This window comes from Trichogramma pretiosum, unplaced genomic scaffold (assembly GCF_000599845.2).
Source record: "Trichogramma pretiosum strain Unisexual culture from Peru unplaced genomic scaffold, Tpre_2.0 scaffold7, whole genome shotgun sequence".
Lineage (NCBI taxonomy): Eukaryota > Metazoa > Arthropoda > Insecta > Hymenoptera > Trichogrammatidae > Trichogramma > Trichogramma pretiosum.
Window position 1 is genome coordinate 26,721 of NW_019641639.1, and position 27,998 is coordinate 54,718.

At 35.2% G+C, this 27,998-nt stretch overlaps 1 protein-coding gene across 1 annotated transcript; it reads left to right on the plus strand.

Annotated features, from left to right (window-relative positions):
* Positions 1-27,929, plus strand: LOC106655950 (putative thiamine transporter SLC35F3). The gene is made up of 9 exons (XM_023459577.1): positions 1-248; positions 5,048-5,304; positions 5,722-5,886; positions 14,091-14,441; positions 15,019-15,147; positions 17,089-17,278; positions 18,201-18,290; positions 20,651-20,780; positions 27,815-27,929. The coding sequence occupies exons 1-9, from the start codon at positions 131-133 to the stop codon at positions 27,927-27,929; spliced, it is 1,545 nt and encodes a 514-aa protein (XP_023315345.1). The 5' UTR covers positions 1-130.
* The last annotated feature ends 69 nt before the right edge of the window (positions 27,930-27,998 follow it).

Genomic DNA, 27,998 nt, shown 5'->3' on the forward strand with positions numbered 1-27,998 from the left:
GAGAGTATTCCCTCACCTTTTGCGAATTTTTATACGGTTTCGTGAAATATTTCCAGGACTAAATGAATTAAAACGAATACAAATTTTAAGGTTCTGAAGCTTTATTTAATTCGATCTTATATGTACAAGAATGAAGACTTCAAGTGAAGTATCTATCATTTTTCAGCCTAATGAAAATTGCACTGCTATTCAATACAACAGTAAAGAGAAAAAAAAAAGTGATCAATTTATTTCTATCCGCAACTTAGGTATATTTGTAATAAACATTTTACAATTATATGATATTCTAAGATAGCAACATTTTTCTAGAATACATCAACATAAAAAAATTATTTTCATTTTCTTTTATATAATGATTATTATAGCGCTTGTAAAAAGTGTAAATTAATTAAATAGCTGTACAGTTTTTGTAAATGTCTATATTAGTCAAATTTAAATCAAAATTATTTAATACTTGATATATCACACATAAGTATAAAATTATTATAATTGTCTTTTCATTTTCCAAAGTGAAATTTCCTAATATTACAATCATGATAAATTTTTGAGTGGTCAACTTCTTATAAATATAATTTTAAGAACTTTTTGCATTGCTCTATTATAAATTTTTTAAATTATCAATACAAATGCACTATTTTTTAAAAGTCTTCATTTAATCAAATTAAGAAAGCTACGGCTTAGTGCATCATAACACCCCCCCCCCCCTTTTCTTTTAAATAAGATATTATTTCGGGAGAATTAAAAATAAAAACCCCACCGTACAAACATTAATATTTAATTTTTCTTCTTTACAATTCATTTGCATACGATACGCAAATTAAGTAAGGGAAAAAGTATCTCAGATCTTTGCAATTAAAAATTTTCATTAAAAATCTTTTTAATTATAAACAATAAAAACAAATTTAGTCTTTAATGGAGAATACTCTTTTTTCGCAACTTTTCCATTTTACTTTTAACTTAGAATTTTAAAATTGAAGTTCCATTTTATATGCACTTCCTCGAAGAAGCAAACCTATAGTCCTGAAAAGAAAAGGCTATTTATTAAAAAATATATTGTCACATTACTATAATATAACACAATTAATATAATGAGGATGCGTTAAAACGAGATTATTATATTTAAAGTATCTTAATTCTTATTTAAACGCGTGTTAATCTTCTCGGGTACGCCGCCATATTGCTATAAATATTACTACATCTATCTATATATATGTATATAAAGTTCGACGCCCGGTAGCGACATCTCTGTGAGTGAGTGATTTTTTTTTAATTTTCAGACAATATTTTTTGACTAGTCTTCACGGATACAAATTTGATTTGGAACCTTCATAATTATATAAATCACAATAGAAAATTATTTTTAAAATGTTTGACAAAAATGTCTTTTTTTAATTTTAAAACTTATACATTTTTTAAATTAAGGGATCTACTACCTTTAGAACGTCGAAAAACAGAGGTTATTAAATAATTTTTTATAATTGTTTATATTATAAATATTGATAGAAGAGGTGTTACACGTAATAAATATACTCTCGAAATGTGTAAAAAAAATTTTTTTATCCACTTTTGCACGTTTTTAACAATGAAAAAGGTACTTGAAGAAAAGGTGCAAAAAAAAGAGGGTTGTGCGCCGTTGACGAAATCTCGGGAACTAATAAACCGATTCTTACGAAATTTTTACCAGACATTCTTTACGACTATAGCTATTGTATGAATTGAGCGATTTTCGATTTTTGCAAAATTGACAAAATGGCGGAAATTTTTCCAAAAAAAACAAAAAAACGTGCGTTTTTTCACGAATTTCTAGCAAATAAAAATACTTAAAATCTAAATTTTGAAAAACCCTCAATTCATTCAATAGCTATAGTCGTCAAGAATGTCTGGTAAAAATTTCGTAAGGATCGATTTATTAGTTCCCGAGATTTCATCAATGTGCCGTTGAAAAACCTTGTTTAGAGAAAAACGCAATTTAAGATTTTTTTAGCATTTGAGCGCGCTGAAACGACAAAGTAAAATTTGACTAATAATACAGTTAGACCGCTTCAATCTTTATGAATTTTTAATAAGATACTTCTGTATACATATGGGCTATTCCACAACAGGTGTTGCAGGGCCAAAAAATGAAGTTGAAAGTAACCATTTACTCTTCAAGAACACAATGAAAAATGAAAATCCTGAAGGGCACAGCCCCCAAGGTCCAACCCTTATGGATCTACAGGGGCTCAAAGTTGGATTTTCATGGTATGAGGATATTCTGCTTCTTACTCTACTTTTCTGGGGGGACATAAAAAAAAATTTTTAAACCATGTTTTTTCATGTAAAATTTGATGTAGAATTCAAACCTGTACTCAGATGAGCCATTAATAACCTCAAAACCCCTTGAAATAGAAAATATGGTGTAATAGGACATAAAAGTAAAAAAAAAAATATGTTCGTATACCTCAAATCAGCCCATATTGTAATATGTTCATCGATACACCAAAATACAACTTCTGATAAAGTTTGGTAACTGAGTTTCCATTTCAGATCATTATGTAGCTTTTGAAAGGCCAAAAAACATGGTTTTTTCCTCATTTTCCATGTTTTTTGCCTCTTCGCTAGCTACCAAATTGTCTCTATTAGAGACTCAGTTACCAAACTTTATCAGAAGTTGTATTTTGGTGTATCGATGAACATATTACAATATGGGCTGATTTGAGGTATACGAACATATTTTTTTTTTTTACTTTTATGTCCTATTACACCATATTTTCTATTTCAAGGGGTTTTGAGGTTATTAATGTCTCATCTGAGTACAGATTTGAATTCTACATCAAATTTTACATGAAAAAACATGGTTTAAAAATTTTTTCTTATGTCCACCCAGAAAAGCAGAGTCAGAAGCAGAATATCCTCATACCATGAAAATCCAACTTTGAGCCCCTGTAGATCCATAAGGGTTGGACCTAGGGGGCTGTGCCCTTCAGGATTTTCATTTTTCATTGTGTTCTTGAAGAGTAAATGGTTACTTTCAATTTCATTTTTTGAGCTTGCAACACCTGTTGTGGAATAGCCCATATACTTTTCAAAAATGTAATAGAAAAAAAATCAATTTTTTGAAAATTCTAAAGGTAGTAGATCCCTTAAAATTTTACATAATATACTACATTGAAGTGTGATAGTTAAAGAAGTTTTTGATTTAGTTTTAAATCATTTTATCAATTTAGTAAAAAATAACACCTTATTGAAACTCGAGTCCCCACGCGGTTTTACGAGCGGAACTTCCTTGCATACTTACAAGGAGAGCTTTTCAGGTTCGGGTCATGGATTTGCTCCAAAATTTTTTTGCGGTCTCCTGGTACCCAATGCTGAAGATCCCTGTGCTTAGTTTGATCCAATGGACCTTAGGGCCCATTTTGTAGAGGATTTTCTACATTATAAAAAAATCTTTGTTATTTTCTATATCGAAATAGAAGTACTTAAACGAGAAAAAGGGACGATCAAAAGTTTTTAAATTTTTCAAAGAATCTGCTTGAATTTTTCAGAATTTTTGAGACCATCTATCACTTAATTCAAAAGGCCCAAATTTGACCCTTTTTTTAGTAGATTTTAGGACTTCGTAAAGAGAGTGGTACATGGTCCCAAAAATTCTGAAAAAATTCAAGCAGATTCTTCGAAAAATTTTGAAACTTTTGATCGTCCCATTTTTTCGTTTAAGTACTTCTATTTCGATGTAGAAAATAACAACGATTTTTTTATAATGTGGAAAATCCTCTACAAAATGGGCCCTTAGGCCCATTGGATCAAACTAAGCACAGGGAGCTTCAGTATTGGGTGCTATATTTTTTCTGAGTATATATTGAAATTCAAATGAGAGTGGGAAATAGTTTTCGCGGGCACCGAAAAAAGCCAGTGCGCTGTATATAAGGAGCGTGTACGCCGCAGCTCTCTCTCTCTTTCTCTCTCTCTTTCTCTCAAGTTCAACAGAGCTCACGACGCTACATTATCGCTTAATTATGCGCAGCCTATTGTAAAGAACCTCACAGTCTTTATGCGTGAAACTCACAACTCGGAACTCATCCCTATCATGACCGAGAGTGACCTCTCAGAATTAAAACCCAGGCCTATAGTATTGAATTTTCATTAATACTACTGCAACTACTTTACGAACACTCAACCTCACCAAACGCAGTTTTAAATTCTTCCTTCCTTAACTCATTAGTCTTCTCCTCTTCAACTTTTGCTCACCGTAAATGCTACTCATTATCATCCACCCAACTCATTTCACAGCTTACGTTTCATTTCATTAATAATACAATTTGGTACTAGTTTTTTAACGATACTACTTAAATATTTGCCACTATACGCTTACTATTTTTATACACAACCATGTAATTACAACCTGGCCACATGGGGTTTACCCTGTGGCCGAATAAAGTTATTCAACCGATCAATCAATCTCTGTCATACTTGCCAGATCGAGCGCGAGAGCGCTCCTCGATACTTTTTACGCTAGATAGAAATTAAGGGATTTTACTTGGTGTGGAATGTCTCATATCGATGCGTAAAATTACTTGCTTAATCCAAAAAATTTGTACGTTCTCTGGCCAAAAAATTGACTAAAATTGTTTAAACAATTTTTTTTAAATTATTGGTCAAAATTTATATTTTTTAACCTGCCAGCTTCCTTTACAGAAAGAAAAATGAACTCGCGAGATTTTTTTTCAAAAGTTGATAGTTTTTAAATTATTTAACATTTTGTGTTGCAAAAAATTCGAAAACGGGTAATTTTAACAATTCAATCAAAAATCAATTTGATTTGTGAATTAACAACTGGATTTAAATTAAAAATTATTTTAAAACTTCACAATCCTGTAGAGGATACAGATATGGCATACGTTATAGTTTTGCGTGCACACATTCAATACACGTAAATTGAATTATAAATGTTCATGCATACATTTTTAATTATTACAAGTAAAATAATACGATTTCATTTATTTCACACAATATGTACCGTGAATTCATTTTAATTATTCGTTCTGATTATAATCTTTTCGTTCTTAAGACTTTAAAACAATGGATAAAAAAGATAATATAGATGTCCGAAAGAAGATTACTAATGAAACAGAGAAAATGAAGGACTCCCCAAGTGTACATCAGTCAAATATCACCTTACCTATTCAAGATGATATTGTTCAAGAGCAATCGCCACAAATTGATCAAGCTATGTGTGATATACACGGAGATTTTCATAATCATTACTTATATCAAGAATCATTTGCGACTTTTACAAAATCTTGTTGTTCATCTTCAGCAAAAAAGGTTGGTTAAAAAATATTATTTATGAATATGTTGAAAAACTAAACTTTATACGAAATGATAATAATTGATTTCTCGAAAGCGAGTCTACTTGGATTTAATCCATACTTGTGTGAAATTATATTATTCCAAATAATCAAAAATAGTATGACAAAAATAACTATAATACTTTCTAGGCATAGAGCAGTGTGCAGTTTTTTTATCTTTTAAACACTGCGTGCGCGAAACACGGGGTTTCTAACCTTAAAGCATCAGAAAAACCTCGTTTCTCGCAAGCAGGGTTAAAAAAGATCGTTTGCAACTTGCCCGCGAACTAACTGCTTCGCGCACTTGTTATAAAATATACTATTATAATACTGTTTAATTTCTTTTTTGATACATTTTTTATATTAATAATAAGACTTTATATTTTCAAAATAGATTTACTATGGAGTTTGTGTAACCATTCTTGTCACTGGTAGCTGGGTTGGAACAACACATTGCATAAAATATCTTTACTTTCAAAGATCTCCAGGTTTTCTAGATGGTAATGACGCAGAGAACTTTTCCAATTACACTATATTCAGAAAGCAAGATCATAAGCAGGTTTGACATATTATAATAATACGCAAACAATAAAATAGTTTAATTCAAGAGAAAAAAGAGCCTTCGTAATATAAAATTAAGGGATCTACCTTTAGAACGCCAAAAAACAAAAGTTTTTAAGTACTATTATGCAATAGTGTAGTGAAAAATGCCTCTTTGGGCACAATTTTTAGTGCATAAAAATAATTTTTGGACAGTGGTGAACGTTCAAATTTCTAGTATTTTGTGTAAAATATGTATGTACTTTTCGCACACTATTGCATAACATTTTTTGTGCAACACGTGCCCAGCTTTTGCGTAACATATGCACACTACATATACTTAGGTTTAATTCTGCATTGAAGCAATAGTATAATTCGTAAAAGAAAAAATATGGAATCAATAATGAATCAACGTGTTTCCATTGCTGATTTATGGCAAAATGAAGTTGGTATCTACGTAGAGTTTCAAAAGCCAAATAATCCATTTTATCCGTAACGATTCAGTATAGATTCAACATGAAATCTTGATTGATTCCGTAGTGAATTCGCCCTGTAAATTTTGATGACTGCGTTTCAGAGTTGAATCGGCTTAAAATTAGGTTTTATTACAGAATCATCCTAGATTTTAGTACGAAATCTACTCGGTTTCCTTACAAAATCATTTCATATATACTTTTCTCTGTTGTACGATATTATCACGTCTTTTACTCCAACATATGAAGTTAGATTTTGTATATGAGTTTGAGCTGTTGTTATTCACTTTAATTTTCGGTTCAACAATTTCGTTGTTGACGTTGGGTGATCAATTGACGATTGCTTCATTTAGAAAATGTATAAATACAGTAGGTAGTACCGCTTAATGTGATCATTTTGGTTCTAGGGGGGTTTAATAACATTAATGGGTTGATATCATTAAGCGAAAAAATAAAGAAACAATTATGACGTAATAATTTTCGTTTGATACTTGATGATGATTACTATTGTAACAACAACAATTCTTGACAACGATTACCGGTCTCAGACTTGTTTTTTATTACAGATTACGCATTCGGGACGATATCGAAAATGCACAAAAAATCGCAAAAAAAGTCGAAAAATCATCGTTATTCGGGCTATACCAGTAACACAAGAGTTTTTAGGAGTAACTATAACCATCAAAACTGATTGTTATTGTATTTTAAAAAAGGTTGGATCAATTTATAAGGGTCCGGTACGTTATATTTCGTTTATTTGGCTTAAAGTTCAATTTTTATTCGAGAAAAACGAAAAAATACGAAAAAACGGAGCTTGACGTTCTGGTTGCAGTAGAAAATATCATTTGCCAACGTCTAGCGGACGGCTGTTGTTTTGTTTGTGTAAAAGATGAACTTTGAACACTATTCCAAAATGATCTAAAATTTTTTGCCTACTTCGCTCCACCCTAATGCACAGTGTGCGTAAAAACGCCTTTTGGGCACTTGTTGCATAAGTAACTATTTTCAGATTTTTTCTAGATTTTTTTTGTAATTTTGACTTTCAAATGACCTTGAAAATGAGCCAACTTACAAAAACCGATACCGTATCCGGTTTAGTGACCCACATAACATAAAGTCAACTAGGTCTGATCTCTGGACTTACACTACGGTAAAAACGGCAGGATTACAAGGCTCAATCCCACACGCTATAAAAGAATTCACAACTGTTTTCGTCTTTGCAGCTGTCATGAATACTGCTTCAAAGATTCCCAAAATTAACTGCATAGCAACAGGACCTGATAATAGGTACTGAGATGTTTCATAAATTGTATTTCGCACTTCCTCCTTCAGAGATTACCTGGTAGTCTCCCTCGTTGTGACCATTGGATCGGTTTGAGGCTCATATTGTCCGGGTACGCGACTGGAAAATTCGAGATACTAGTGCCACTGCACGCTCGTCGACACGGCAAATTGTGATACAATTTGCTAGCCCTTTAATTCGTGACCAAGTCATGAGCTCTTCTCCGGGGTTGCACGAGCTCTCCTTGAGGCGACTGTTCGGTGTCGACGGCGAGGGGTGCATTCGGGCTTCTTCTATACTTCCACGCGACGTTTACCGTCTCTGGCGGCGAACAATTCGACGCTGTTAAGGAAGACTAGCACGTTTACATTTAAAAATGTATAGAAACGTGCTACTCTTCCTTAACAGCGTCGAATTGTGACTGCGCGCGGACTGCACTACCCTTGACCATTCAGACGTGGACTCGGCGTGTACATGAGGTGTGGGCCAGGTCGACCGGTGACCCGTATCCGATCGATGAAGGACCTCGCTTTGCTAGAACTACAAGATCGCCACCGTCCTGGTCAGCACATGAGTGATAATCGTGGTGCACCACTTCAAGACATGGAACCGCTGACTTCTGACTTCAGCCCTGGTTCGCAGACTTCTTCATAAATCTCTTCGTAAATCTCCTCTCTTGCATTCTTCTTTCTTCTTACTCTGTTCTTTTTTCTTTTTCTGCTCTAAATCTCATCCACCTTTCTCCTGCTATAAACTTCTATTTACGTTTCACCTTTCAATAGTTTCTACTCGCTCCTCTAGCCACATTTCCAAGTCATTCCTCATTCGTTTTCATCTCACTGTCATCTCATTAGAAGCCTGCTAAATAACCTTCCGTTAATATTCCTTTACTTCGATATCTTTCATTAGTATGCTTCTTACCCTTTTGCTCCTTTCCTCTCACGTTGCGGTGGACCGAGTGGCTGCGGCGGTATTGATTGTGGGACTCGTACTTGCTCCTCTATTTACCCTCAAAATTGAGAGATACTCAGTGCCAAGAACTGTGGAACAGCCGCACACTTGCTGCTATGACTACCACCATCTACGTTCTAGACTGATTTTTACAAATGTTAATATTCCTTTGCTTCTGTTATACTTGCTGTTAAAATATTTTACTGACTAAACTGTATCTGTAAATTGCCGTTGGGCCCCATGTGGTTATACCTCAGGGCCCCAATAAATACACTAATCAATCAATCAATCATACTTACCACACATTCAAAGCAAAAATGTAGCGTGTTACCGCCGCAGCGCTGCGTGACACCATGCTTGAGCTGCGCTCCACGACACTCACGCCTCATTCCTTTTTTGTGTGCCGACACAGCCACACGAATACGTAGGATAAGAGTGATTAACCAGAGAAAAAAGGATGGGAAAAAGATCGAGAAGAAGACGTTCTTCATCGGAGAACGAAGAGTTGGCAGCTAAAGTTGCGAAAGTCATCAGGAAGATGAAGGAAAGTAAGTCGAGGAGAGATCGTCGTCGCTCTCCGCCTCGACCAAGCAGTCCTCGTAGAGCAGAGTCATACTCTTCATCATCATCATGCAACTCGGATTCCACGAAATGTAAGTTTTTTTTACAGCAAGGTTACATATGGCGTCTGACGCTTGTTTGTAAAGTTATGCTCAATAGAATCTCTGAGATCTGTCGAGCACGGTAGACATGAGGCTGTAACCTATGCTTGCATATGTATACTGCGTAACTACCACTCAACCCCTAGTGTGATCCAAAACTATGGTTTGAAAGTAGCAAGCGTACATTTTGTTCAGGAGCTTACCTGATCAATAACGTTTAACACCGCTGGCCCCTATCTGTTTAACAGGTGGCCGTGAGAAGTCGAGAGCTATCCTCGAAATCTAAGGAGAGGTTACCGACGGCAGCTAAGCTTTGCCAAAGTCCGCTAGATGGCGAGACTAAAAAGCTGATTGACGAGCGGCAGTAGCCAACAATCGGCCTGCCAGGACACGATGACGGGGCGAGCAAGACAGCTGACGGCGTGCAGCAGCAAACGATAAAGCAAAAAAGTCTTGAGGGCGCGGATTCGACCGATAAAGACCCGTTGGATCAAAGTATTTTGAATGTCATTGGTCAACGCGTCATTGAAAAACGTACTTTTGCTCAGCCGGTGCATATCTCATTAGCAGAACGTTGGTCTGACATTACAAAAGTTAGACTACCCAAGGAAGAGAGGCTTGATCTTATTAAAAAGTACCCAATTCCGGAAAATTGTCCTTTTTTAGACCCACCTGATTTAAACAAGGAAATCAGTTTAGCCTTGAATGAAGTTATCCGTCCAAGAGATCAGAGATTTGTTCTCAAGCAAGGAAAGCTAGCAGCCTGCGCCAGTGGAATTGCTAAAATGTTACCAAGCCTTCTCAATCGGAGCTTGGAGGAGGATTTTCCTCTCATAGAAAACTTGAGTGATATCGCTCGTTTATCTCATTGGGCTTTCAAACGTATCGAGCTAGAATTAAGTATTATGAAAGAGTGAGATTCGTATCCCGAAGCAAATAAAGACTTCAGGAAAAGGAGTGTTGCAACCTTTGCTTACTTTGTCTTTTTACGAGGATGATCGTATACGTGCATCATCCTGTCTTGCACGGTATATAGAAGTCACAAAGGACTTAAGAAAATCGAGTAATCAGTTATTTTTATCGACCAATAAACCAGTGAAGGCCATATCATCTCAGACACTGAGCCGGTGGATCAAGAAAGTTCTTTTGGACCCACTATGTTTTCTGCCCATCGTACGCGCCCAGATAAAAAGAGTATATCAGATCTGGCTCCAGATGTCAGATCTGAAGTAACTGTGACGTCTTTAATTATTTAAACAATAAGTTTATGAATAATTAAAATTTAATAACAAATCTTAAACAATAAAAGTTATCGAATTAATTTAAATTCACTTTATAAAAAACCCAAACATTGAGAAGCCACCTTAAACAATCAGGAGCGATACAGTCGTTTCAGATCTGACATTTTAGATCTGATGTCAGATCTGCAGTCAGATCTAACAATTAACATACCATTTTCACCTGGGTGTCATGCGTCAACTTCGACGGAGAATAGATTAGGTGTTGACCAAGATTTAATAAGAAGGACAGCAGGATGGTCCAAGAGCTCAGCTACCTTCGCTAAGTTTTACAATCGTGAAATCATCACAGATAACGAAGAGTACGCCTTAGCTATTTTAAAGAATCATCGTTCCTAATTATTTTGTTAATTTAGTTTATATTTGTTTGTACAAAATATTTCTGTATGTTAATAAATATGATGTCTCTTTTCTCATCACATCGATCGGAATTTAATCGATGTACTCTTATCAGCCGTAGATGAGCTTTTAAGATCTACCAGGTATATCTGAAGGAGAAGGCGCGAAATAGAATTATACAATTAAACGAACTCCAGAGTGCAGTTCGATTCAGATTGTAAGTAGCGTCTCCTCCAAAGATATCAGTCCCACCCAAAACTCCCATATCTTGTGCTACTAGATATGTTCCCAATCATCTACGGCTTAGCTTTATAGAAATGAGGCGCGAGTGTGGTGGCGCGCAGCTCGAGCATGGTGTCACGCAGCGCTGCGGCGGCAACGCGCTACATTTTTGCTTTGAACGTGCGGTAAACATGGTCACAACGAGGGAGACTACCAGGTGATCTCTTTGGAGGAGGCGCTACATACAATCTGAATCGAGCATCACTCTGGAGTTCGTTCGATTATATAAGCCTACGTCCAAGGGTTGCATCATGCGCAAGCAGTGGGGTGGTGAACACAAAATAAGCACGTTATTCTCTCTTGCCAATTCTAGAACTTCTAAAAGTTAGATTTGCTACGCTTTCACACATGGCATAATTTAAGCAACATTCAATTTACAAATAAACATTTTTTATGTGAAACATCTATATTCGCGTTTGGCATCAGGGGTAAACCCGTAAAAACCGAGCGTCCGTCCGTCCGTCCGAGCGAGCGCAACTTTGGTAGTAAAACTGCCTATACAGCGTCGGTTTGCGCTACGCGCTGTGATTGGCTGCCGCGCCAGCTACAGAACTGCTTTCTGCTGCTGCCCGCTGCCGAAACTCGGCGCGCGTATCTCTTTCTCTCTCGCACGCGCGTACGACTGTGTTTACGACATATACGCACGAGGCAATGTAACAGCATAAGCAGCAGTCAGCTTAGCTCACGGCATTGACTGCGTTGAGATATCTTTCTCTCTCTTGCTTATGCGTACGATAATACATAGAATACGTATGTGCTGTCTATGCGTATACGTCGCGAGATTCTACGCACTATCATGCATGTTTTCAAATCTGATGTTCAACAATGCATTCATGTATACGTGTCTATGAGTGTGTGTCTTCTTAAGGGAAGTCGACATTTTTATCATGTTATATTAACATACAACGAACGATTACCGTTCAATGCACTAATTTAATTAATAAAAATGTACTTTCGAAGCTACAATTGAAAGTTAAAGAAAATAATTAAAGTACGAGTCATTTTTTTTTTTTTGAAAATGTGATTTCCAATAAAATAGAAAAGTAAAAAAAAACAAATTAACGACAAATTAAAAATTGAAAAAATTAGAAAAAAACCAGCTGTTTAAGAACAGCTGCAAGATGTGAAACATCTTCATCTATTAATTAAAGGAATGAAAATTCAGAGACAAATAAAATTTAAAAATCACTGCTTAATCTAAACAAAACAAATTGAAAATTGAAAAATTGAGAAAAAATAAATTTAAATAAAAAAGCTAGAATTCTGAAATCGAATAAGTAAAAACTAGAAAAGTAAAAAAAAAACAAATTTAAAACAAATTAAAAATTGAAAAAATTAAAACACACACACATACACAAAGTCAGAAAATACCAGCACAAGTTTCGATGTTTCACATCTGGTGCATAGTCAATGAGTGCTTACTCTTAAAATCTGTCCTTCTTATTGAGTTAAGTAATCACCAGTAAAGCACCAGATGTGAAACATCGAAACTTGTGCTGGTATTTTCTGACTTTGTGTGTGTGTGTGTGTTTTAATTTTTTCAATTTTTAATTTGTTTTAAATTTGTTTTTTTTTACTTTTCTAGTTTTTACTTATTCGATTTCAGAATTCTAGCTTTTTTATTTAAATTTATTTTTTCTCAATTTTTCAATTTTTTTTTTCTTGCTAATTTTTTGTGCGCCTGGTAGTTTAAAAAAGTTGAAGTTTATACATTCATCCAATGTTGCTCAAACGATTGTTGATTGCATAGTTATTTAAATGGTATGCATGCCCGACTGCTATGCAGTATCTCAGTTTCCCCTAGGTGGTATTTCACTTCAACTCTCCCAGTGCCGCATTATTATTATTATGTCGCATTATTGTCTCCGCGCCACGCGCCATTATTTAGTCGAATCGCTAAATTTGTAAATCACTGTAAAAGTACCTAAATACACCTGGAAGAAAAAATAACCCAAAATTTTGATGAAAAATTGCCTCAGCCTTCTCTGATGGTAAGTTTGGATTTCCCAAACGAAGTGGCTATTCAGGGGAAATTTGGGCACGAAATTTTTAATTTTCGTAAACGAAAATTACAATTTTTCAGGTAAAACTAGGGTTATCTCGGGTTATTTGGAGATCCGTTAACCAATTTTAAAATATTTCAAAAATCAAAAATGTCGTGTACGAATTATCTCTAAATAGTAGTATAAAAGTAGTCAGACCCTTTCCCGAAACTTTTCATTTTCCCCGGGAAAGCCACCGGGAAAACTTTAAAGTCAATTATCTCAAAAATTTCATTTTTAAGATTATGTTAAATAATTTAAATAGAAAGATCAAGAAATTTTGCCATCGACCTAAACATTTTTCAGAGAGGATTTTTTGATTCAAGTGAGATATAGGAAGAGAAAGTAAAAAAATTGTGACCTTCGCGCGCTGTGCGCCAACCAAATACGCAGAAACCACCAAAATAACAGATTTTTTCTTCTTTCTCTCCCTATATCTCAATGAAATCAAAAAACCCTCTCTGAAAAATGTTTAGGTTAATGGCAAAATTTCTTGATCTTTCTATCTAAATTATTTAACATAATTTTTTCTTCCAGGTGTATTTAGGTACTTTTACAGCGATTTTTACATTTAAAACTAATCCAGAGAGCTCAAATCGTACTAAAAATCATGAGTCGCAATAAATTATTCTAATTACGAACATTTATCATTGTTCGCAGTAACGTAAAAGATGCAGTATTTCTCTTCATAAGAGGACATGAAAAAGTTTTATTTTTGTAAATTAAAAAATCGACAAAACGGCTTAATCCCTATAAATGCACCCTGACTCTTAAAATATTTTTCAACAACTGCGATTCGAATATAATGTTTTTAATGAAATGGATAATGAAAAATATTATTGCAATTATTCAGAAGATTACTTGAATTATTAAAAATTATTCTACTTTTTTCAGAATGCTAGAATTTTCGATGCATCTTTCTTTACAACTTGGTTTTGCACGAATTGGACCATATTATATTATCCAGTATATTTCATACATCAATTATTCAAGTCAAAATGTAATACACCAGGTACCATTTTATCAGATACTTTCAAGGGATTTAGAGAAAAAGGTTTTTCAAGTGGTCGATTCTTAAGTCGCTCAAGTCTTTTTTGTGGTTTATGGGTCGCTACAAACTACATGTACATCCATTCGCTCAGTATTCTCCTTGCGACAGATGTAATAACATTATTTGCCACTAATGTTGCGTGTGTTTATTTGCTATCATGGGTAATCCTGCATGAACAATTCGTCGGCGTAAGGGTAAATATTTTTTTATGTAATACATTTATTATAACTTCCTCAAAAATCTTAATAAAACTGCGTTCTCTCGTAGTGCGATATTTTTTTGCTTAACGTTCCACCTATAAAAACATTTTCCGTGTACCTTCTAGTAGTCTTCACTCATTGGCTAGTCTTAAATGATTCTTGTGGTAGTGATCACTATCCCATTGAAATCAGTGGTAATGTGAATATGTCATAAAACAAATATATAAAAAAATATATATTTTGTAGCAGTTAATTTCTAAATTCACAAGTTACCGATAAATACGAAACCTTTGAAAAGGTTCTGGACGCGTGTATAATCCCCACTTATTACCAAAGAAACAAATCTCCAACCAGTCACTAATACTTCTAATCATTAATCTTATTCATCTTCATTATCACATTAATTTTGGTCAAACGTCTATGATCTACTAAAACTATAATTTTTACTTAGATTTAGCAAATCACTTACTTTTGTTATAGTTTAACTTATTTCATAAAATTGATTCGAAACAAATGTGAATGGTATAAGATTTAACTAAGAAGATTTAATGAATTTTATTGCAAATTACAGATAGTAGCAGTTATCATGTGTGACACTGGAATTGCTTTACTTGCATATATGGATGGAATCACGGGAAGCCCAACTCTTGGTGGAGTTGTTTTAGCCGCTTCGGCGGCAGCAGGATCTGCAGTATATAAGGTAAAATTAAATTATTAATAATGATTTAATTCAATTAAAATGGAAATAGAGAGCTATTAAAAAACCGCTGCCAATTCATTGGCAAAGAGCTTCCTCATAAAAAAAAAAAAACGTGAAAATTCGTATCGTTAAATTTTGTCATAACTACACTTCGACTGTTAGCCAAAAGGCCGAGAAAACAAAAACTCATACGGACATTTGTTGAGAATTGGATATAGTTTACAAATATATAAACCAAATTGTCCTACGAGGTCTGGTTCAAAATCTCGTTTTCGAGCCTATCACAGAGCTTCCTCTATGAGGAAGCAAAAATTTAGTAACAGGATAACGGAGATCGAGATTAATCAATACTCATGCAAAGTTGTCATTAGTCATTAGGCATTTATTACAATCGAAATACATTGAAAACATATAGGAGGGAATCGCAAAAAGAAAAAATATGGTACTAATACTTCCATCCATATACTTTGTGGGATCGTTTATACAATATTTATATCATAGTTATCTATCATTTAAAATTATTAAATAATGATATTAGTCCTTAACTAATAAACATTACTGAAGCTATTTGTTGCAAATCCCGTCGTCGACCTTCACCCTCCGCTACGCTTGGGCGGCAAATGTCGGCGGGCTTTACCATATAAGTGTTGCGACAAACAGCCTACCCCGGGTGGCAGTCTTCGCTTCACGTGATAATCGCTGATGAGGAAATGGCCCCTCTAGCCATAAAAATTGAGGCGTGCCTCAACTCGCAGCCCTTGTGCGACCTCAGCTCCTCGGTTACTGACGATCCAGCGCTCGCACGAGGCCACGTCATCGCAGGCACTCCACTTCTCGCTACCATGCTCCCAAGAGCCTGTGGCGTCGACAGTCTTGCCTCCCCTCCTAAGTCTGCGCGCGACGGCACGCGCGCGTAGTTATGAGCTCGTCTTGCGTGGCGAGTCAGTACACAGTAGTCTGTTGTCCGAGAAGTGGCACACAATAGCCAGTCTGACCAAATAAACCTTATTTGTTCTTGTTAGTAATTCACGAGTCAAGTTGATTTTATCATTTTCTCTTTTTCCTATTCCCCCAAGAGGAGGGGGGGGGGGGGGTCGATTTCTCTAAGTGTCAGGCCTTCCTGGAATTCTCCGACAACTATGCCTGGGGTATGAAAGGTCATGACCGACTACCAGACTCTGTCTTGGCATCATGTATTGCGGTAACACGCCACCGCACCACAAAATATAAGGCTATATATTAATGGAGCAATTTGGATGATTCACGACATTTAAATAGTTTTTTCAACAATTTATTCTGATTTTCTAGATAATTTATGGTGTTTTGCGGATTCATTTTATCTATCATTTTATCTCCTTCGTGCCTCTTCGCGCTATCGTTATATAATCTCGACGAGTCATGATGAACGTACGTACTTCTTGATATACGGCCACAGTTCCTTCCTACTTTTCTAACTCACTTTAAAAAATAGCCCAATCTTATCTTCTTTGCAGTATAATCCAAGAACAGTTATGTTCATTTGCTCTGTTATGCAGCCTTGATGGCATTTCCTTTTGGTTAAAAACTTTTCGTCAATTTGCAAAGTTTTATCATGACCGACTAATACTAAATCGCTATACGAAGCTGCTACTTCAGCGATCTCTCGGCTGTAACTATAATAATCCTCCACAGTACTGCAAGTGAGTTCTATACCATTACGATAATGGTGCCAAGCTTAAAGATTTCTGTTTTTACGACTACTTTTCTCGTGTCTTGTGTCCTTGTGTGCGCGCAAGCACCTTAGCACTTAAATGTAGCATTGAGCGTGTATCCATCACGTGATATACAAGCTTTTATAGCACGTAAACTGATAAAGACATTGGCTGTAAAAAAATATCTGTTACAACATTCAATAACATAAACCATACACAACCGTAATAATTTTTTGTTTGTAATTTACAGGTATTATTTAAAAAAGTCATTGGTGATACTACTTTTGGTCAAATATCACTTTTTTTCACAATGATTGGATTATGTAATGCTTTGCTTCTTTGGCCTATATGTGTGATAATGTATTTTTCGGGAATTGAAAGAATTAATTGGAACACATTACCATGGACTGTTTTATTAATTGCTAGTTTTTTACATTTAGGTAAGTTTTCAAAGTGTCTTTATTATTAAAAAATGTAATAAATATTTCGATGCCTTCTAGCAGCAAGATGCCAATTTACAGAGCAGAGCAGCATCATGCCAGTTCAGAATCGATTTGGCTGTTGGCAAGATGCTACTTTAGCGCTACGGTCAGCAAAATGCTAGTTCGTGGCCACTTTCTGCATGATGCTACGGGACCCATATCGACGTGACAGAGCTGAAACCTTCCGCTCTGCAGAGCAGAGCAAGAAAGATGTCATTTCGAGCTGAAAGATTCCACTTCGGTACTTCAGGCAGCATGATGCCAATTCAGCGCTCGATCTGTAGAATGGTATTTTTGCGTTTGAAGTTATAACTTTAATTTTTATCTTCATTCCAATGACAGATACTGGAAGAGCATCAACATTTACTTCTAAAACATGAAACATTAACATGGTGTCATTTCAAACGCGGAAATACCATCCTATAGAATAGAGCGCTGCACTGGCAATATCATGCTGCACGGAGCGCCGAAGTGGCCTCTTTCAGCTCTGGCACGTCGAATATAATAAAAATAATGAGCATGAAAGCTCGGCAATAGATTACACTTTAAGAGGACAATTTAAAACTACATAATTCTTTAGAGGTGAAGGTTAAATCTTATACAGATTTAAATTGTCTTTGCAAAAGTGTAATCTACAGTCGGGCTTTGATTTTTATTATAAATATGATTATTATACGGTGGCCTGATATAGCATCTTGCAAAACACGGCCAAGAACTAGAATCTTGCTAAGCGCAGCGCTGACGTAGCATCTTGCCGAACTAGCACCTTGTTGAATAGATTCTGAACTGGCATGATGTTATTCTGTGAACTGGCATCTTGCTTCTAGGAGGCATTGATTTGATGTATTGTTAATGACTCATTTAATAAAACTTATTCCAGCTGCTAGTATGCTTGGAAATTTCAGTATAGCAGTAACATATGAATTATTTATAACTCTTGGAATAATCACAGCAGTTCCTGTTTCAGCGGGTATGTTCAATTTTTTTATTTCGTTAGCTAGATTATTTGTCTCAGTAAAAAATAAAATTGGCTTTGTAACAGAGAATGAATTGAAACTAAGTATGTACTTTGAAAGAATGCACAAGAATTCTAATATAGTCCAGGCGCCAGCTTCGCAATGGTCAAAAAAATATTTTTAGTCGAGTTTTGTACACATTCCCATGTAAAATTGCCCGCTGAATCCGAATTTGCATGTTGCCAGGCCCAAAAACGTGCCCAAAATTGTTTAAACAAATTTTGTTTAAACAAATGGTCAAAATTTATGTTTTTTGACCTGGCAGTACATTTTTTAAGTTAATTGGATCATTTTAAAGAGAAAAGGTCTCTTGACATTTTTCTCTGAAGTTGATAGATTTCGAGTTATTCAACATTTTATGTTGCAAAAAACTCGAAAATGGCCAACTTCGACATTGAAAAAATATGTGAAAAACGTAAAATTTTGATGTTGCCATAGCGTTTTCTTACACTTCAAACATCCCTTTATAAAGTCCCGAAGCGTTTTAGACGATAAAATCGTTGAAAACCTGTTTGCTATCAACTTTCAAATCAGCGAGTTTGACGGTATGGTTAGCCATACGCATTGCTCCCGCAACTTGCGCTTGAAATTTTCATCAATTTTATCGTCCAAAACGCTTCGGGACTTTATAAAGGGATGTTTGAAGTGTAAGAAAACGCTATGGCAACATCAAAATTTTACGTTTTTCACATATTTTTTCAATGTCGAAGTTGGCCATTTTCGAGTTTTTTGCAACATAAAATGTTGAATAACTCGAAATCTATCAACTTTAGAGAAAAATGTCAAGAGACCTTTTCTCTTTAAAATGATCCAATTGATTTAAAAAATGTACTGCCAGGTCAAAAAACATAAATTTTGACCATTTGTTTAAACAAAATTTGTTTAAACAATTTTGGGCACGTTTTTGGGCCTGGCAACATGCAAATTCGGATTCAGCGGGCAATTTTACATGGGAATGTGTACAAAACTCGACTAAAAAAATTTTTTTGACCATTGCGAAGCTGGGGCCTGGACTAATAAAAAAATTATGATTTTCTAAATTTCAACCCATAGGGTCCATATCTGATATATCTACAGAAACTTGAACTTTTATTATCATTTTTTAAATTTTATTTTACTTTTCTGGTGTGAATATGGAAAATAAATATGAAGGTGTAAGTAAACTGTTGATCGCTCGGTTTTTGGCGAGATACTGGCGACTCGTGCTACAAAACATCGGCTCGTGGGCCACGTCGTGAGAGCAAGTCAGAGTTCTTTTCTCAAGGTATATCTCTTGTCCGCGAGCTACCGACAGGTCTGCGACAGTAGACAGCGACAGAAGTAGTTTTTTAGACATTCTACTTTACTCTTAGAATCAACCATATTCACCCCCTCCCCCCAAAAAACAGAAAAAAAATGTAAAAAATTAAAATGCAACTTGAGCCTCTGTAGATCTACGAGGGTATGGACCTAGAGACCAACATTTTCATGGTTATATTTTTCAATAGTTATAATGAAATTTTACATAGTTCATTTCAACTAAATTTTTTGTCTTATTACGCTCTACATAGAATAGCCCGAATACAACTGTATATTACACCGGTTGTTTTTTCCCAAGTTTTTTTGATCTTCGCTCCAGACGTTGATTCTGGTTGCTTGGATGTAAAAACTGAAAAAAACACGTGTATGAGTCCTAAAAGTAATAGTTAACACGCACGGTCACTCAACAAGCCAAAAATTGTCGAAGACTTTTTTTTTAAAGTTCTCAATGAATTCCATAAATATTTTTTTGGGGGCTCTTATATTTGACTAGTTTTTACTAAAAATTTTTTAGACGTTTTTGTTCTTTACATTTTTTCGTTTAAATGCTTCTATCTCGATATAAAAAATCACAAATTTTAAAAACGTGATGTGAAATTTTAGTTTTTTTATAAAATTTGAGCATAAAAAACACGTTTTTGATATTTGCCATTTTTGAGATAGAAGCATTTAAACAAAAAAATGCAAAGAAAAAAAACCTCTTAAAATTAGTCAAAGAACACGAAAAAATATTTTCAGAATTTTATAAGAATTTTTTTGAAAATCGATTTCAGTTTTTTGAGTTATAGCACGTGTTAACTATTACCTTTTGGACTCGTACCCGTATTTTTCTCTACACCCCTTTTTTCTACACCCTAGGAACCAGAATCAACGTCTGGAACAAAGATTAACTGGGGAAAATACTGGGAACAACTTGGGAAATAACAAACGGTTTACTGTATGTGCTAATGTAGTTGTATAACAATGAAAACATTTTGCATAACTATATATGATCATAAAAAAAATTTATCAACAGCTCTTGACGTAATATTGTACGGAGCGAATTTTGCTGGAATGAAATTAGCTGGAATGATTTTAATAGCTATTGGATTCTTTTTAGTAATGTTTCCAAATAACTGGCCTGATTATTTTATGCGACTGTTAAGGTAATTTCCTTTTTTTATTCATTCATAATTATAGGTATTCATATGAAATATTTTTATTTTTTCTAATTATGAAAGTTGCTAAGTGAAAGTTACTAATGAAGCTATCAATTGACCAAACGTTTATTTCAATCATTTTTATAAACCAACCAAAAATTTGTTGGTGTAGTTCAGTTAAGTCTCGATCATTGAACAGCCCACAACTTATAAATAGCTAAGAAAAATGACCATCTTATTATTGTTTTATATTGTATAAGATGCTAACAATTTTGTGACCCTAACTCGATTTTTCATTATGGTTCCCGCGCTACGATGAAAGACGAAAACTGCAACAGGACCTCGCGGATAACATTGTTTCAGATGTAGCGCAACAATAGCAAGCCGATGTTATAGTACTTCTGTCACAATTCGAACACAAATTCGGTCGGTATGGAACATTTATAAGCATACGACGTTCCGTGATCCAGTGGACAAAATTAGTCCACGGTCAGTATACATACAAAGGGAGCGGTAAATTTTAAAAATAATTAAAGATAAATTTTTTAAAAACCATATATGATTCTAGTATTAAAAAATATCTAAAATAAATCGATTCAAAAATACAAATTTAATGTTCTTCGACGATCTCACTTAGGGATTTTCATCCTCACCCTCAAATAATATATTTGAAAATTTGCAGCTGATAAATCAGCTGAGCAAGTATGGAAGTATTCGCGTGAAACATCGAATCATGATGAATAATAATCTAATTATAGCCGTATTACAGTCTAACTTTTATAAAAAAAATTTATCAGAACCCGCACCGCAGATCGATCTGGAAAAGTTGTATTATTTCATTCATACCTTTGCTCGTTGGATTGAAAAAACGAGATATACGTTTTAAAGCTATAACATTCTAGTTTTAAAATTCTTTGGAAAGAACTCCCTAAGTTAACTGTGAAAGATTATTCCAGTGAAGAACCGAAGACGTGATTTTTCGCAAAAAAATTGCAAATTAAATAACTTGAAAACTATAAGTTTCACAGAATACAGGTTTCACACAGTTGTTCTACCTGATAAGAGCTACTTTTTTGCGAAATTTCGTTTCTTAAATCCAAAAATTGAAGGAGGTGCTCTTTATTCATGTTACGCCAGTATATAAACAGTAATCAACAAAATATCTTAACATAAATTCTTATCAAGTTATTTTTCTTGTATTATAGCAAACGTATAAATGCATATGTAACGAAGTTACGAATGAACAAATTAACTACAGATTACAGTTGACAATTTTATGGCTTTTTTGTATTTGAGTACTCCGGCTTATCAAGCACTTTATAGACCGGCAAGACCTTAATATAATGGTACATATTGTCACGTGGGACGACAAGGCCGCATCAGTGACGCGGCGCGCGACAACGAGAGTGATGAACATAGTTCATCAGCGGCGGCAGTCACTGGTGGGGCCTTGTCGTCCCACTTGACAATTTCAACGAAAGAACTAACGAGAGTGCAGAGTAAATGCATGGAAGAATGATGTAAGTTAGTGATTTTTAATCGTGGTGTGGTGGATTCACTTGTTCTGGTCTGTCAGCGGCATCATCGATTGTATTTATTAAAATACGGGAAGGATAATGAACATTTCTTTCATGCCTTGCGTAACCCAAATACCATAGCATACTCGTGACATGTACGCATGTGCCTAAAGTACGAGCTCCTGTTTTGCAAGTTCAATAATAGCCTCGTATTGGTTCATCATTCATATTAGCGTTAGGAATATAAGCGATAAACACTTGGTATCGTGTTCTATTTCGGTGTCTCGACCAAGCTCGTGCTCTTAAAAATCCTAGCTCTGGTAACCTTTCTTCATCTCTTAAGAGTTCTATTTGCAATTCATCATTATCTTCTCTTTCAAATGAATCTTGAACGTAAGACGAAGCCAATCCAACTTGATAAACTCCGACCGTCAACTCTTCGAGGAATGCAACCGTAAGAACTGGAAAATCGACGAGTTGATTCGAGTCCAATGGTAGTCATCTATAATTCACAGATTATTCTTTTCAAATATTAATAATGTATTTAATGATCTAGAAGTTTTGAAGTGTTTCGTTTGGTCGCTAATAATGTCGTATCGTGATAGTGGGTGCGTGTATGTTTCTATGATGCATAACAGAGTAAATGTAAATTCAGATATCATTACAAAAATTGTGAAGTATTCTTAAGTAATACCTATGAACATTTCTTCTCGCTAACTGTTCGCGTTCTACTCTAGCATTCACTTCGTTATTTCCCAATGCTCTATTCAGCATACCTCGAGCGGATACAGCATCCGGATTTTCCATGTAGATAAGAGGGTGAAACCACGTTTTTCCACACATTTCCCTATTTTTCTCGGGAAATACTAATCCGATCGGAATGAAACTAAATTCGTTGGAAAGGTGATTAAATTTCCTACATTTTCTCTCACTTAAATATAAAAAAACTATAATTAATGTAGAAATTTTTTTTTCTCCTCCTCTGACCGAAAGCTCGTTTTTCTTCCCTGTTGTCGGGGAAGAAAGTGGCACTTTTAATCCCGGCTGCGCGTCGTAACGTGTACTGACTTGGCGCTGCTATGTGTGTGTACATACGAGCAACTTAACCTCAACAGACGGCTTTCAATCCGTGCCATCAGTATAAGAATACTCAAATAGCATACTATTATTCGATTAGTAAGCTACGAATAGCTCAAATAACATGATCAAACTAGTATACTTATTATTATATGTACACTACCAAACATAATTCAATTCGGTTATTGAACAGAAAACGTAAATGCAACGAAGTAAGGGCCGCCTGTTTGTATAACATACGCGGTAATAGTAACAATAGTATACGTAGAGATGTAGGCATCGATCCTTCTTCACTGTGTTCACGTTTTCTGCTTGTTAACCGAATAAAGTAATCACTAGCTACTATTATCGTCATTATTTTAACTTCCGTGCAACAATGTGGGAATCATAAGTCAAAATTTACCTCAGTTAAATATCATATAAACTTTTTATTTACAGTTTATGACAGTAAACTTCGCTTCGCCCCCTGCACCCCCACCAGGGCTGCCACCCTGGACCCGCTTCTTCCCCTCTCGCCACAGCACACTATCATATATATAAAAAAAGCCTTAACTTTAGCTACCATTCCGACACATAACAGTAAAATATATAAATCTATAACACAGGCACACAAAAAAAAAAATGCTCAGTTCCAGAGACCGGACCCAGTAGACTTTATGTTTTTTGGGTCGCTGAATCCGAATCCGTTGTCGGTTTTTCGCCATCAGATCGATTTAAGGTCATTTGAAGGTCATTTAAAGGTCAAATCATGAAAAATAGGTTTAAAAATCTGAAACTATCCCTATATAGGTTTTTGAGGATGCTGAATTCAAATCTGAAGTCAGATGACCTCTACGACCTTCCCTTCAAGGTCATTTGAAGGTCAAACTTAGAAAATTCGATATAAAAATCCGAAAAATATATTTTTTATGTTTTGGGGGTCGCTGAATTCAAATTCAGGGTCATTTTGACTTAATATTGACATCTACAGGTCATTTAAAGGTCAATTGAAGGTCAAATCATGAAAAAAAGGTTAAAAAATTGGAAAAACTCCTATATGGGTTTTCGAGGATGCTGAATTTAAATCTAAAGTCAGATGACCTCTACGATCTTATCTTCACGGTCATTTGAAGGTCAAACTTAGAGATTTCAATGTAAGAATGCAAAAAATATCACATTTATGTTTTGACGGTCGCTGAAATTGAAAAAAAGGTCATTTTCACTATACTGAGTTATTTTAAGCTTATTTCAAGATTAAGTTAATGAAAAGAGGGCAAAACTTGATGAAACATTGTTAATTTTGCATGCCTTTTTACCTTTTTCTTTTGTAACGCACCTTTTTTTCTTCAAACGATCGGCGTAAAGAATGGTCTGAAGACGAAGAGGAAGAAGATTTAAGGAATGAGTTTTTACCATTTACAGAAAAATCTGCAATAGTAAAAAAGTTTACGCAAGCTGAATTGAATGATTTAGTAAGAGACTTAGGGTTACCTAAAGAAGGAGCAGAATATTTAGCTTCCACTTTAAAACGCAGAAATATGCTGGAAAGTGGTACAAACGCATCTTATTATAGAACCAGAAATGAAAGTTTTAATCAATATTTTGAACAAAAAAAGTTTGGTGATGAGAAATTAGTTTTTTGTAATAATGTTGAAGATCTAATGAAGGAAATTAAATGTAATATTTATAAAACCGACGAATGGAGACTTTTTATTGATTCTTCGAAAAGGAGCTTAAAAGCTGTATTGTTGCATAATACAAATAAGTTTGCATCAGTTCCTATTGCTCACAGTACAACTATGAAAGAAACATATGTAAGTATGAAGATACTATTAGAGAGCATCAAATACAATGAAAATAAATGGCTAATATGTGGGGACTTAAGAGTTTTAGGTATGCTGATGGGACAGCAATCTGGATTAACAAAGTACCCATGTTTCAAGTGCTTGTGGGACAGCAGAGATCGTATAAACCATTACACCGACCACAAGTGGTCTGAGAGACATTCTTTAGAAGCTGGACATCATAATGTTATTAACAGTCTGTTAGTAGACCCTAAAAAAGTTTTACTACCTCCTTTACATTGTAAATTGGGCATTATGAAACAATTTGTAAAAGCTTTGAGTGTGAGCGTTGAATGTTACAAATATTTAGAATCTAAATTCTCCTATAAATCTGATACCAAATTAAAAGAAGGAATATTCGATGGACCAGTAATAAGAAAATTGCTGAAAGATGACAGTTTTCCAACTAAGATGACTGAGATTCAGAAAGCTGCATGGGTTAGCTTCAAAAATTTTGTGGAAAATTTTCTAGGTAATCGCCGAAGTGATGATTACAAAGTTTTAATATCAACAATGATAAACAATTTCGGTGAAATGAAATGTAATATGTCTTACAAACTGCATTTCTTGCATAACCATTCAGATGAGTTCCCGAAAAACTGTGGGGATTTTAGCGACGAGCAAGGAGAACGATTCCATCAAGACATTAAACATATGGAGCAGCGATATCCAGGTAGATGGGATGTTGCAATGATGGCTGATTACTGCTGGATGTTGAAGAGAGAGAGAGCCAACATAAAGGAATTAAACGCAAACGGCAACCTTTACGCCGATCGTTTGAAGAAAAAAAGGTGCGTTACAAAAGAAAAAGGTAAAAAGGCATGCAAAATTAACAATGTTTCATCAAGTTTTGCCCTCTTTTCATTAACTTAATCTTGAAATAAGCTTAAAATAACTCAGTATAGTGAAAATGACCTTTTTTTCAATTTCAGCGACCGTCAAAACATAAATGTGATATTTTTTGCATTCTTACATTGAAATCTCTAAGTTTGACCTTCAAATGACCGTGAAGATAAGATCGTAGAGGTCATCTGACTTTAGATTTAAATTCAGCATCCTCGAAAACCCATATAGGAGTTTTTCCAATTTTTTAACCTTTTTTTCATGATTTGACCTTCAATTGACCTTTAAATGACCTGTAGATGTCAATATTAAGTCAAAATGACCCTGAATTTGAATTCAGCGACCCCCAAAACATAAAAAATATATTTTTCGGATTTTTATATCGAATTTTCTAAGTTTGACCTTCAAATGACCTTGAAGGGAAGGTCGTAGAGGTCATCTGACTTCAGATTTGAATTCAGCATCCTCAAAAACCTATATAGGGATAGTTTCAGATTTTTAAACCTATTTTTCATGATTTGACCTTTAAATGACCTTCAAATGACCTTAAATCGATCTGATGGCGAAAAACCGACGACGGATTCGGATTCAGCGACCCAAAAAACATAAAGTCTACTGGGTCCGGTCTCTGGAACTGAGCATTTTTTTTTTTTGTGTGCCTGTGTAATTAATGTACATGATTTAAATAATCTATGTGTGGACGACCTTTCGGTCGAGGAGGAGAAAAAGTCGTATACGTTCCACGGTACAAATGTGCGGCTCTTAATCCCAGCGTATTACCGGCCGAGCGAAGTGAGAACATCACGCAGGGATTAAAAGCCGCACTTTCGTACCTAGGAACGTAATATGCTATTAAGTGAAACTTTTTTATGCGCATTGGGTATGGGAGGTCACGCCGTGAAAAACGAGCGTCCATCCATCCAGGCGTTCTTACGGATTGTCGAGTGTCTGTTTGCTTAGAGCGCTGTAATTGGTCGGCGTTCGGCAGTGGAGAGACTCTACTAGACCCCCTCTATTCGCCCTGTTCGTCATCCGTGGCGCCCCCACTTTGGAAGCGTTTCCCATACAATTTCTTATGAGGAGAAATTTGGTTTGGTGAGAGTCGCTGGCACAATTAAAAGTCATTTTCATAAGAGTACATGTTAAAATCGACGCGAGCGCTGCTATTCCCTCGATCCACACCGCGAATTGCGGCGGCTTAACGGTCATGCCTTTGTAACTTCTAAACGGCAGGGAATAAAAAAATCAACTTGAAAACTAGGATTTCTCACTTTCACATACAAAATACGTTGATTCGGCTGAAAATTCACAATAACAGCATAGATGATAATTGACTCATCAGCTTTGGCTCGTCAAATACTCGTGGCTTACGCTGCAACCAGCTCAACACGCACGCCGAATAAGATGATGGACGAATTGGCCCAAATCGTTGACGAGTCCCAAAATTTGCACAATACTATAGGAACCGTTTACCTAGTTTTTCTGGCATCACTTGCTCGTCCGCGAGAACAAAGTAATATCTCATGTTAATTGATAGCAAAGGCCTGCGTTTATTAGTTTTTTGCTAAAACAAAATCGGCTCTGATTGAGTTGCGTAAAATTTGTGTATGAAGATGATTTTTATATGCTACTTTCACACATATTTTCCGCGTGATGCCTAATATACTTTTTATCTTTCGAATCTTTTATGATTTATTCTTTTTGTTGCGTATCGCGCTAGACCCATTGATGATACAATAGAAGTATTGCTTGTAACAAAAATAATTGAATATTATTCCAGGTGGAGCCGTAGACATCGCCATGGAATTTCTGGGTGTTCATCGAAAGATATGATTGATTATAGAACTGGATATATAAAATCACATTTAAGATCACCTTCTGGAAGAGTGAGATAAAATCCTCCAAAACTATCTGTGTAGTGGACATTAATTAACTTCTTATTGGTTGAGCATGAGAAATGGACT